Below are 12,897 nucleotides of genomic sequence, written 5' to 3'. Positions count from 1 at the left end.
TTGTATTTATTGATGATGTGACTGCTGACAAAAGCAGGATGAATTCTGCAGTGTTTCGGGCAATATTATCTGCTCACATTCAGCCAAATGCTGCAGAACTCATTGGACGGCGCTCCACAGTACAGATGGACAATGACCCAAAGCATACTGCAAAAGCAACCAAAGAGTTTTTGAAGGGACAGAAGTGGAATGTTATGCAATGGCCAAGTCAATCACCTGACCTGAATCCCATTGAGCATGCATTTCACTTGCTGAAGACAAAACTGAAGGGAAAATGCCCCAAGAACAAGCAGTAACTGAAGACAGTTGCAGTAGAGGCCTGGCAGAGCATCACCAGGGATGAAACCCAGCGTCTGGTGATGTCTATGCGTTCCAGACTTCAGGCTGTGATTGACTGCAACGGATTTGCAACCAAGTATTAAAAAGGGAAAGTTTGATGTATGATTATTATTCTGTCCCATTACTTTTGGTCCCTTACCAAGTGGGAGGCACATATGCAAACTGTTGTAATTCCTACACCGTTCACCTGAGTTGGATGTACATACCCTCAAATTAAAGCTGACAGTCTGCAGGTAACGCACATTGTGTTTGTTTCATTCCAAATCCATTGTGGTGGTGTATAGAGCCAAAGATGTTAGAATTGTGTCGATGTCCCAATATTTCTGGACCTGACTGTAGTAATAATTAGAGTCCTGAATAGGACAAATTGTTGTCACAGAGGACTAGGATAATTTTGCTAAAATAAGTTAAAATATACTTCCTGGTATTTCCAGCTGATTTAGGCCTTCCCCCACAATTTCCTTCCCCTAATGTGACTGGCAAAAGGGAAGGTGGCTGTGGAGATTCAGAACTCAGTCTCAGTGGTTTTAGTCTAACATGCTAACCAAATTTGCAAATCCCCTTTATTGAAAGTTACATTCATTATAAAAACAACTTCCAATCTTCTGAGATCACATTTCTATGATTTACTATCTCTCTGGATTGTGTTTCTGTAGTCTGCCATTCAGGCTATTTTTTACAACAGCAGGTATTAGCAATAAAAATAAAGTATGTTTCAGAAAGGTATGTATCAAAATATCTTAGCAGTGAGAACTCCTAGCTTTCTGACTGTTCACAAATGACAAGAGCAGAGAATGATAAATTTGCATAAAATAGATAATGTAAGTTTTAAAACCTGTACTTTGCTAAATTTCTCTTATTCCCCATAATTGAAGTACTATACATTCCTTCTAAGAGTCCTAATTTAAAATAAAGAAATGGCTTAAGCCACTGACTTTTACAGTCAATCTTCCATTGCATGTTCAGCTTCTGCTTCTATCTCCCTACATTTTATTTTGTTTTGTTTTGTTTTGATGCCTTCAAGTTAGTCTTGTCAGAAAACGACAGACACGGGTTCGGTTGTCCAGTAGACAGAAGTTTTTATTGGGCACGTTTGCAAAGGTGGGTCCCTCCCACAGCAATGGAGGAACCCCGAAGCAAGGTCTGACAGGTTTTTATACCCCCTATCTGTCCTCCCCCTCCTACGAGGGCTTGGCTCACAATCTCACCTTTTTTTACTGCCCTGGAGCGCCGCTAATTAACCGCAAAACCGCAGACATTCCACTTTCCGAATCCAATCAGCGCAATACACATTCCAATCCCCACTTGACCCAACAGCCGCCCCCTGCCGTTTCTCTTCACTCTGGTGCGAACGTGCCTCTTGCCTGCAGTCTTTCCTCCCTCCTGCCGTCCCTCTCCACTCTGGTGCGAGTGTGCCTTCTGCCCATCCTCCCTCCTGCCACCCCCCCAAGGCTGCCCCATGGTGCACAGCGCTCTCCCCTAGCAAACATGGTTCGTTTGAGGCCCTCACTTCTCCCTGCCTTCTCACAATCCCCCCTTTTTCTTTTCACGCCTCTGTTGGGCCTCAAACCTGGCTAACAGGATTGCTCCCTCGTCCCGGACCCGGGGCTTCACACACTGGGACAGGTAATTCCCACAAGCAGGGAGGCATTGCATTAAGCAACATACTAGGACCAGTAAGGCAATGAAGCCAATAGTTAGTACAGAAAGTTGTTTTAACCAAGCAAAGTTAGGTAACCAACTAGTGAGCCACGACCAATTCCATCCCTCTGGATCCTCGGATATGCGAGAGGCTAAGGTCTTCAACTTGGCTAGTTTTGCTTCAATATAATTCTCATTGTTGGTTAGGTTAAAGCAACAAAGACCTTGAAAAGATTCACAGCCTTGTCCTGCCCTTAATAGGAGATAGTCTATAGCTATCCGATTTTGAATGACCACCCTCCTGATCTCAGTGACTTCTTCAGTGAGGGCTGCAATGAGAGAGGATGTAAGGTTGACACTTTTAGCCAGGAGGCAGGCCACCTTCCTTAGGTCCAGATAAGTTCTTCCGCTTAGTGCAGGAACCCCTACTAAGGAGAGGGCCAGAGCCATGGCTTCTGTTTCGGACAAGAGTGTCACATCACTCTCACAATCAGATGGCAGCTCCCTTTTTCTTTTTTCTTTTGATGGGTGCGCTTGCATTGGAGGCAGGGCATATAGAGAGGTCAGGCGCCCTATGGCACAAGGGCCCCCTGAACTATAGGCTGGAACATAGGTGTAAGCTTCATGTCCACATAACAAAAAGAAACCTTTAGGTAGGTATAGAGGGGTTGAGGCGTAAGGGATATTATAGACCCCTCCACAAGTGAAAGCAGGACCTTTTGAGGGCAATGGGGGTACGGTTCTGGGTATTGTTGAAATATACACATTGAGTTGCATTGGTTGTCCCCAAGAGATTTAGAGCCATTTGCCTTTGATTAGTCCAGGGTCTTGGTATGGGAGAAGACCCAAAATGATAGAACATCCCCCCCACGGGGATCATCCCCAGTGATCAAAGCTGTCTGTGCCAATTCTACGCCTTTATGTTGGTCATCTCCTCCCCTGCCTTAGTTCAGTTCCTTTTAAGTTTTACTTTGAGTCCGTCTCCCGGTTGGGCAGTCCATGGTCGGGGGTCGGGAGCTCACTTAACCCGATGGTAGTGGGTCCAACCCCCCTGTCGGGTCCGAACCGCTGATTCAGTTGTCAGGAGAACTTGGTATGGTCCCTCCCAAGACGGCTTCAGCTTCTCATCCTTCCACGTCTTTATCAGGACCCAATCCTCTGGCTTGTGGGGGTGTTGGTCTTTCAGCAAGGGGGCCGTTGAGCGAGGAGTCCCTGTTTTCTTAGAGACAAGAGAGATTGTGACAGTACCAAGAGATACTTTCTTAGGAAGGCATCCTTTAGCTCGGGGATAGGCTCTCCCATTGGAGCCAGGAAAGGTCTTCCCATCATCAACTCGAACGGGGAGACCCCCACATCCTTGCGAGGGGCTGTCCGCATTCGAAGCAGGGCAACCGGAAGTGTCTTTGTCCAAGATAGCCCTGTTTCCAATCCCAGTTTGGTGAGATGTTGCTTCAACACCCCGTTGGCCCTTTCCACTTTCCCACTGGAGTCAGGATGCCAAGGGGTATGGAGTTCCCATCGAACTCCCAGGCTCCAGTACCACGGCTTTACAGTGTCTACCAAAGCCTGCACCCCCCAGTGAGACCCTTCATGCAGTTTCTCCACCATCCCCCTCATGTCAGCACGGCTCACTACTGGGGTCCCCTCAATTGTAACCCAATGACCTGCTTCCTCCCTGCAACCTTCCCTTTCCAGCAGCTGTGAGTAAACCCCGTTCCAGCCAAATTTTCCTGAAAGTGTGCACTACTCCCCAGGTGTATCGCGAGTCTGTGTAGACGGTGAGGGACACTCCCTTTCCCAACTCTAGTGCCCGTTTCAAAGCGTGCACTTCACACAGCTGAGCCGACCAGTCCGCTGGTAGTGCCCCCTTCTCTATTGTCTCTCCCTCCGCCGTCACTATCGCATACCCTGACTTCCTTTGTCCCTGCTCTACTCGGCTAGACCCATCCACGAACCAGACCTCACCCTCCTCCAGCGGGACCTCCTGCAGGTCCTCCCGGGTCTTTGTTTGCAGCTGCAACAGGGTGGAGCACTCGTGCTCCGCTGGCTCCCATTCTTTCTGCTCCCCCGCAAGAAACTCCGCTGGGTTCAAATTCCTGTCTGTTCCTACCACCACATCAGGACTTATCCGGAGAACTGTCTCATATTTCAACATCCTTCCTTCTGTCATCCAAGCAGCCGCCTGCTGACTAAGCACACTTAAGATCTGATGGGGTGAATGGACAATCACGGGGCTCCGAAAAGTGAGTTTTTTCCCTTCTGTCACTAGCACAGCAGCGGCAGCCACTGCCTGCACACAAGTCGGCCATCCCCTCACCACCGGTTCTAGGGCTTTGCTCAGGAAGGCCACTGGTTGATATTTCCCAGCCCGTCTCTGAGTCAGCACTCCAATGGCGGTTCCCCCATGGGCTGTGACGTACAGGTGAAAGGGGAGGGCCAAGTTCGGTAGAGCCAGAGCCGGGGTCGTCACCAGGCTCCTTCGTAATTCTCCCCACTTCTCTGTGTCCCTCTCTGTCCATTCTACCCTGTCAGATGTTCCTTTCAACTTCGCATACAGAAACTGAGCCTTGCTCATGTACTCATCTATCCATAGCCGGCAATATCCTACTAGACCCAGAAACCGCCGCACCTCCGTTTTAGTATGAGGGGGCTTCAACTGCATTATCCCCTGTATCCGAGAAGGATCAATCAACTTCTCGCCCTTCCGGAGTACATGTCCTAAATACTTGACCTCCCTTTCCACAAATTGGACCTTCCCTTTTGACACCTTCAATCCTTCCTCAGCCAACCAGTTCAATAAAGCCACTGAGTCTTCTCTCACCTTTACTTCCTTCTCTCCAGACACCAACAAATCATCCACATACTGCAGCACCCGAGAACCCCCCAGGGCCCGGAACCCCTGGAGTTTCTCTTCCAATGCCTGTCCAAACAAGAGGGGGGTCTCGGTGTACCCCTGGGGCAGCACCGTCCATCTCAGTTGTTGCTTCAGCCCACGCCTCCCATCCCGGGACAGCGGGTATTGGGCTTGCCGCAAACCCGTCACCCCTGGTTTCAAGGGGATGCTAATTGGGGCGATGCGAAACCGACCCGCCCCCCCTCCCCTGCCCATACCTCAGGGTTCACTACCTCCACGTCCGCCTCCCGCGACAAACACATCCTTTCTGCCTGTTCCACATTCCACAACTCCACTCCTAGACTACCCATTAGATCCCTTTCCAGCAGGTTCACTCTCGCCTGTGGGATCAGTAACACATCTGCAGTTACCTCCTTCCCATTCCACTCCAGTCTCACTCCCTCCAGTACGTTTGCCTTGACCAGAGAGCCTCCCACCCCCATCACCGATACCGACGTGCCCCGGGATTTCGCAATCCCTGGGATCGGTTGGCACAGCGATGTTCGAGAGGCTCCGGTGTCCACGAGGAACTGCTGTTCCTCGCCAGTGGGACCCACCGTGATGTTTACCAAGGGTTCCCCGTGGGTCCCGGTTGGGGAACCATGACCCCCCTAGTCGTACAGGGGGAAACTCCTCTCATGTTCTCCCGATGTTCAGCATTATTGGGATCCCAATTTGGGTCTGCCAGAGGGAATTTAGTATCTGCGGCCGGGGCATTTGGGACATTTGCATTCCTTCGCTCCCAAGCCCCGAGCGCAGCTCGCCGAATCTGGCCCCTCTCTTCTGGCGTATAGAGGTGGGCTAAAATGTAATTCAGTTCCCCCAGGAGTATTCCACCAGGCCGAGAAAAAGTTCCAATTGTTCGGCGGTGGTATGGGCGTTCTCTTGCATACGAGGGAGGGTCTTTTTTTTTAATTCCCTCAACTCACTGGGTTTGATGGGAACCGTTACGTAACTGGTGATGGTCACCCCCTGTGCGTTCGTTCCGTTCGGGACCTCCAGGACGGGGAAGGCACTGGCCGACCTTAGAATAAAGGGCAAGTTCTGAATGTCTTGGTTCAGCTGGTCCAGCTCTTTCCGCAGCCCGGGATAGGGTGGGGGCGCCGGAGGGGGAGCGGTAGGAAGAGGAGGAGGAGGAGGAGGTGGCGGCCCCCATTGAGGTCCAGTCAGCCAGAGGTCCTCCTCATCCTCCTGTTCTTTTTGGACAAAAATTTTGGCTAACTTGGGTCGAGGCCCCTCCCAATGAACATGGAACCAGACTTCCACATAGGGTTCCTGTGTTAACATTTTATGCTCCACGATGTAGTTTTTTTAGTTGGGTCACCCAGTAATTACTGGGGATTCCAAGAGTATCCCAATGGTAGGGGAATTCGGGGTCCACTAGTGGATATTTTGGCCATTCTTTAGTGCACAAAGTTATCATGGTCGGTTTTTCCAAACCCCTGGTGAATGGACACAACCAGGGTGTCTCCCATTGTTGCAACAATTGTCCTAATGGAGAATCCGTGGGGATTCCCCCTACTGCGTTTTTCCCACTGGCCCCTGGCCTTACACTCTTACTCTGCGCCTTACCCATCCTTCCTGACTACGTTTCCCACCTTACAGAAGGTCCCGGACTCTTCTGTCCCCTTGCGGCGTCCAACGCCTCGTAACCACGCTAATCTCCCCGAGATTATGGGTAGGCTGTACTCACCAGACCTCCCGGAGGTCCCCTCGTCGGCCGACTTCCTCTTTACTTCTGTCTGACTGGCGATTGGAGTCCCGTCCCGGACCCGACTCCGGGGAAAACGGGAGACACCTCAACGGGGTGTTACGGCCGATTACTCACCGGTTCCCCACAGTCCGGTGCACGTCGAGGACTCCTGCCTGGCTCGCCAATTTTGTCAGAAAACGACAGACACGGGTTCGGTTGTCCAGTAGACAGAAGTTTTTATTGGGCACGTTTGCAAAGGTGGGTCCCTCCCGCAGCAATGGAGGAACCCCGAAGCAAGGTCTGACAGGTTTTTATACCCCCTATCTGTCCTCCCCCTCCTACGAGGGCTTGGCTCACAATCTCACCTTTTTTTACTGCCCTGGAGCGCCGCTAATTAACCGCAAAACCGCAGACATTCCACTTTCCGAATCCAATCAGCGCAATACACATTCCAATCCCCACTTGACCCGACAGCCGCCCCCTGCCGTTTCTCTTCACTCTGGTGCGAACGTGCCTCTTGCCTGCAGTCTTTCCTCCCTCCTGCCGTCCCTCTCCACTCTGGTGCGAGTGTGCCTTCTGCCCATCCTCCCTCCTGCCACCCCCCCCAAGGCTGCCCCATGGTGCACAGCGCTCTCCCCTAGCAAACATGGTTCGTTTGAGGCCCTCACTTCTCCCTGCCTTCTCACAGTCTTGACTTTTGGCAACTGCCTGGACAAGTCCCTGCCATATTAAATGCCTATCAAATTATTTGGCATGGTATGATGCATTTCAGTGAAGCCTTTTTTTACTGTTGCTATAAAGTTAGTTTCTCTATGAAGTTTAAATTATAAAGCAATTTCAGACTTCAAATGAAATATTTGTCCTGTGTACTGAAATATTTTTTTGGGGGGGGTGCCTTTGGGTTAGTTTTTGACTCTTGGTGACTGCCTGGACAAGTCCCTGCAGTTTTCTTGGCAAGATTTCAGAAGTGATTTGCCCTTGCCTCCTTCCTAGGACTGAGAGGAGTGACTGGCCTGAGGTCACCCAGCTGGCTTTGGACCTAAGACAGGACTAGAACCCACAGAGACTTCTGGTTTCTAGCCTGATGCCTTCACTACTCCACCAAACTGGCTCTCTAATGAAATCTGTGCCATTAAATATTATTGTTAACTCCAGTTATTCTTCCCAGATGATTCTCAACAGTCTTCTGCTTTTCTGTTTAAAATGAAACACGAGTTCATTCATGTTAATGCATTATGCTAATAAAAAATCCACTTTTACCAGTGTTTTCAGCATGAGGAATATTATTTCTTCAAATTCCTTGAAGTCTGTCTTCTACATTTGCTCTTGTTTGTGCACAAGTGAACCTTATAGTTAGCTACTGCAGTGTGCTTACAATTTGAGCTATTACTTTATTCACTTGACAGCTTTATTTCTGCACCAGAATCCTTCATTTTGAAAAGTGCTGGAGCAATGGGAACATTTTTATATGTTCAAAACTGCTTGAGGCTACTGGGATTTTAGTACCACTTTAAACACCCCCAAATGGGCAAAAAGGCAAATCGGTTATACCCAGCCCTATCCCAAGCACTTAACATTTCAGTTTTCACACGGTGGAATAAGGAGTGACCAAACCACAGGAATGAAAAGGGAACACTAGGATCATATATCCATATTATTGCTCACCAGAGAGGCATACATGCAGTCTTATTGATCACTTCCTTGTTTGCCCTGTTGCATTTATCAAGAGAGTTTTGTTAAACTGAACTGAAAATTCTGCAGAGAAAAAACAATCCCTTGGGAGCAAAATCCTGTGATAAATCTAAATTGACATATTTCTGGTTAATCTTGCCATCAAAAGCTAGTGGAGATCACCAGTCCATTTACCTTAGCTCCTTGGTTTGTGTTTGGTGTTCTCATAGGAAGGATGTCTTTGAATCCCTTTTAACAAGCAGCTTAACTCATTGCTTGTTTTTCTTTTCCCTCATTTATTTAGTTTCTATTATGTTTTAATTTTCCTTTTTCCTTTCTATATATTACAAGCACTAAAATAATTCTTAAAAAGAACTTCACTACAGTTTCTTATTAGAATGTATGAAAATGAATGGTCCTGCCAATTTCTTATTCCCCAGACATGCCTGGTTTTGTTTTTGTTTTGAAATAATGAAATGGTGGAAAGAATGAATGAGATTGACTGAATTTCAGAACAATACCTAATAGGACTTTTAAAAAGGAAGAGTTTCTTATTTCTTGCCTGACCCTTACAAATCTAAAGCAGCACTGGGAAGTGCATTTTAATTAATTACTCCTGCTATTGTAATTGAAGAGGTACAGCCCACCATCAGGTAAGGTGCTTAGATCATTGCGCTGAGGCACATGGTGCCCTAGTTATCACTTCTGTGCTAATAAAAATAAAGTGTGGATGCTGTTTGCAACTACCTATTGCATCTCAAACATGTTTTGTGATTGCCAGTTTATTCATGACAGTTTTCTGCTTCTCTTCACAGGTACAATACCCGATATTCTATCAGGTCTATGAAACCCATTTACAATAAGGGGAAAAAATGGTGCAAAGTTCCCATGCCTGTATCACATCCACTTCTTAAAGATAATATTAATTATGGATCAAAGCCCCTTCGTTTTAACCACTGAAGGAGAGACCAGCTTGAGTTGACAGTAGATGACTACCATTCAGACCACCCTGTTTCCATCAGAAACTGTTGTTGACTATTGCAAGTATTTAGATAGCCTGCAGAGTCTGGAAGAAACAAAATGATTGTGGTTGATAATGTTGTTGCTGGAGCCTGGGAAGGCTAGTTTAACAACCAACTTGTCGCTTCTATGGAGGTGTATCTCATTTTTGTGTATATTCCAGTTAAACGCTTGAGATGAATTTTGTGTTATGTGCTTTTTTCAGTTATTTCAATAGCCTATACATTTTGCACCCTATAGTAACCTAAGCTAATTGCTGAAGAATAGAATCATACAAGTAAGGTTTGGAAAGGATCTTGAAAATCATGTAGTCCAGACCCCTGCCCAGTGTAAGAATCCCCTACTACAGCATCCCTGCCAGTCAGCCAGTGCTTAAGTATCTCCGGCAAATTGTCCACTACGTCCTGCAGTAGTCTGTTCCATTTTTGAATAGCTTTACCATTAAGATTTTTTTCCCTGTTCAACCAAAATCTGCTTCCTTGTAATTTAAGCCATTGTTTCTTGTCCTATCTTCTGGAACAATTCTGAACAGTTCTGCCCCATCTTCTACATGAAAGTCCTTCAGATACCTGAAGACAGCTATCATTTCTGCCCACAGTCTCCTCTTCCCCAGGCTAAGCATACTCCAAATATTCCTCATAAGTTTTCATTCTTAAAATGCAAGGTCAAGAATTGGGTGCAATATTCTCAGTGTGGTCTGACAAATCCATTTTGACACTATATTTCTGTGGATGCAGCAAGGATTGTATTGGATTTTTTGTAGCTGTTCCGCAAGACACCCAGATATTTTTTGCATGTACTCCTGCCCAGTATGCTTCCCCACCCCCAATCCTATATTCATATCTTTTTGTGTGTGTGCATGCCCTATTGTAGAGTTTTGCAATTGTCCCTGTTGCTCATAGTTCCAATCCATAAAACCCCCTCTTAAATCTTGCTACTATCCTCTAATGTGTTTTCTGATTATGTGCCATCAAGTGTTGATCCTTAGCTACCACATGGATAGACTTTCTCCAGGATGACTTGATCCAAACCTGATCCTTCAGGTTTTCCAACAGTCCACTCATCACTGTTGTAATCAAGTCTATCCACCTTATTGCTCATCTCTTTCCCAGCATTATAGACTTCTCAAAAGAACTGGGTCTTCACATAATGTGTCCAGAATATGATAATTTAAGCCTGGTCATTTGGCCTCAAGTGAGAATTCTGGATTGATTTGTTCTATGATCCATTTGTTCATTTTCTTGGCTATCCATGGTATTTCCAGGAGTTTTGTCCAACACCAAAATCCAAAAGCATCAATACTCTCTATCCTTCAAAGTCCAACATTTGTTTCCATAGTGTAACAGGAAAAACCACTGCCTGCACATTTTTTATCTCTGTAGGTATAGACATGTCATAGCATCTGGATCTCTTTCTGAAGGCCTTCATTGCTATTCTGCCAAGTGCTAGTCTGCAGCATATTTCTTGATTGCTTGTTCCTTAACTGTTGATAGTCAATTTTAAAACGCAGAAGCTATCTACCACTTCAATATTTTCATTATAATTCTGAGGCTGGTTGCTGCACCTATTGTCATTAGTTTGGTCTTCTTTATACTTAATATTAGTCCCATTTTTTTCACTGCTCCTTGACTTTCATTACTGAAGCATGCAAGTCATTTTTATTTTCAGCTATCAGAGTAGTCTCAGCTAGCACAGGTTATTGATGTTTCTTCCTCCAATTTTAAAACCTCCAATTTTAAAACTCATCTTCTAATCCAGCTTCCTTCAATCTATATTCAGCATATAAATTGAATAAATATGGAGAGAATATATTTTCTCACTCATTTGCTGACCTGTTTTACCATATTCCATCCAGACTGTGGCTTCCTATCCTGCATACAGGTTTTTCATGTGGACAATGAGACATTTGGGGATTCCTATTTACCTAAGTACATTCCACAGCTTGACATGATCGACACAATTAAAGGCCTTTCTATAATCAGTGAAGCACATACTGACTTCTTTTTGTTATTCTTTGGCTTTCTAAATTATCTAGCATGTGTCAGCAATATCTCATGTTCCTTGGCCTTTTCTAAAACCACCTTGAAGATCTGGCATCTCCTTTCCATTAGGGCTCTAATCTGCATTGATGAACCTAAGCTAGCATGTGAAATTAATAATATTGTACCACAGTTTGCACATTCTGCTAAGTCTCTTTTCTTTAGTATTTATATGTAGACTGACCTCTTCCAATCTATTGGCCAATGTGTCATTCTCCCGATTTATTGGCATAGTTTGGTTAGAATCTTTAATGATTCTTATGTTGCTTGCCATATTTCCATAGATATTTCATCAATTCCTGTAGCCTTCTGACTTGATATAAGTTAGCCCTTTGGCCAACAATTTGCTGTTATAATTGAGCTCTTTACCTCCTTGCATCAATAATATGATCAATTTGATATCTGTGTACTCCATCTGGTAATGTCCATGTATATAGGTGTCATTTGGTTGTTTGAAGACTGTGTTAGCAATGAAGAAGTCATTGGATTAGCAAAAACTGGTAAGTTCTCCTGCTTCATCTGTTTGCTAGGCCATACAGTCCAACTAAGTTTTCCTCCTTACTATTTCCAACTTTTGAATTCTAGTCTTCATGCAAACAGCACAACATGGCTGCATGTTCTGTCAATTTCAGATTAAACTTGACCATAAAACTCATCATCTTCCTCTTCATCTGCATTAGTAGTTGAAGGATAAACTTGCATAATAGTCATATTAAAGGATCGTCCACAAAGTCTAATTGATATTATTCAGTCTTTATTTGTATTGGAGCCAAGTACTGTTCTTGCTATACCCTTGTCATAATGTCCAGCCCATATTTAGCTTGTTAATCAGAATGTCATGGGGTATTGTGGCAAATACTTTTCTGGAATCAAGATAAACTATACCGATACCATTCCTGTAATCTATTAAGAAATTATCCAACCAAAAAGATAAGATTGCTTGACAACACTTGTTCTTCACATATTCATACTGCTGGTTAATTATCACATTGTTTTCAAAATGCTTACAGATCAATCTTTTTATGACCTTCTGCAGAGTCTTTTCACATATCCATTTTTTTTCTGTTTTGAAGATTTGCCCTCTTCCAGCCATCTGACATTCTCTAGGATTTTCAGAGATAACACAGACAATCAAAAAGCTCCTTCAGTTGCCTATTAGGGTGCTTGTTATCTGGCCCTGAAGATTTACACTCAGAGTAAATCATTGCTCCTTGATTAAAAAATCATGAAGTTGGAAGTGACATTAGAGATCATCTAGTCTAACTACCTGCTCAGTGCAGGATTCACTAAAGCATTTCTGACTATCCAGCCTGTTTGAAGACATCCAGCAAAGAACTTAACATATCCTGCATCAGGCTGTTCCACTATTATACAGTCATTCCTGATGTTTAGTCTGAACCTATTTCATTGTAGTTTTAACCCACTGGTTCTGATCTTGCCACCTGTAGCAATAGAGCCCACTCTCTCTTCTATGTGGCAGACTTTCAGATATTTGAAGACTGCTATCTTATCTCCCCTCAGTTTTCTTTTCTGTAAGTTAAGTACCCAGATTCTTTAGCTGTTCCTCACAGTGTTTGATTTTCCAATCCTTCATCATGCTG

At 45.2% G+C, this 12,897-nt stretch overlaps 1 protein-coding gene across 1 annotated transcript in view; it reads left to right on the top strand.

The window, feature by feature from the left end:
* MRPS18A (mitochondrial ribosomal protein S18A) overlaps window positions 1-9,438 on the top strand; it is a 41,379-nt gene extending 31,941 nt beyond the window's left edge. The window contains exon 6 of the mRNA XM_088145083.1: window positions 9,053-9,438. Within this exon, the coding sequence (XP_088001209.1) occupies window positions 9,053-9,197 (145 nt within the window). The 3' untranslated portion in view covers window positions 9,198-9,438. The remainder of the gene's footprint in view (window positions 1-9,052) is intronic.
* The last annotated feature ends 3,459 nt before the right edge of the window (window positions 9,439-12,897 follow it).

Source organism: Python bivittatus, unplaced genomic scaffold (assembly GCF_059951505.1).
Source record: "Python bivittatus isolate LINGU-HERP-01145 unplaced genomic scaffold, Pbiv_v1 ctg000020_np1212, whole genome shotgun sequence".
Classification (NCBI taxonomy): Eukaryota; Metazoa; Chordata; class Lepidosauria; order Squamata; family Pythonidae; genus Python; species Python bivittatus.
The sequence above is the reverse complement of the archived record's forward strand: the minus strand, read 5'-3'. Positions and strand labels throughout refer to the sequence as shown.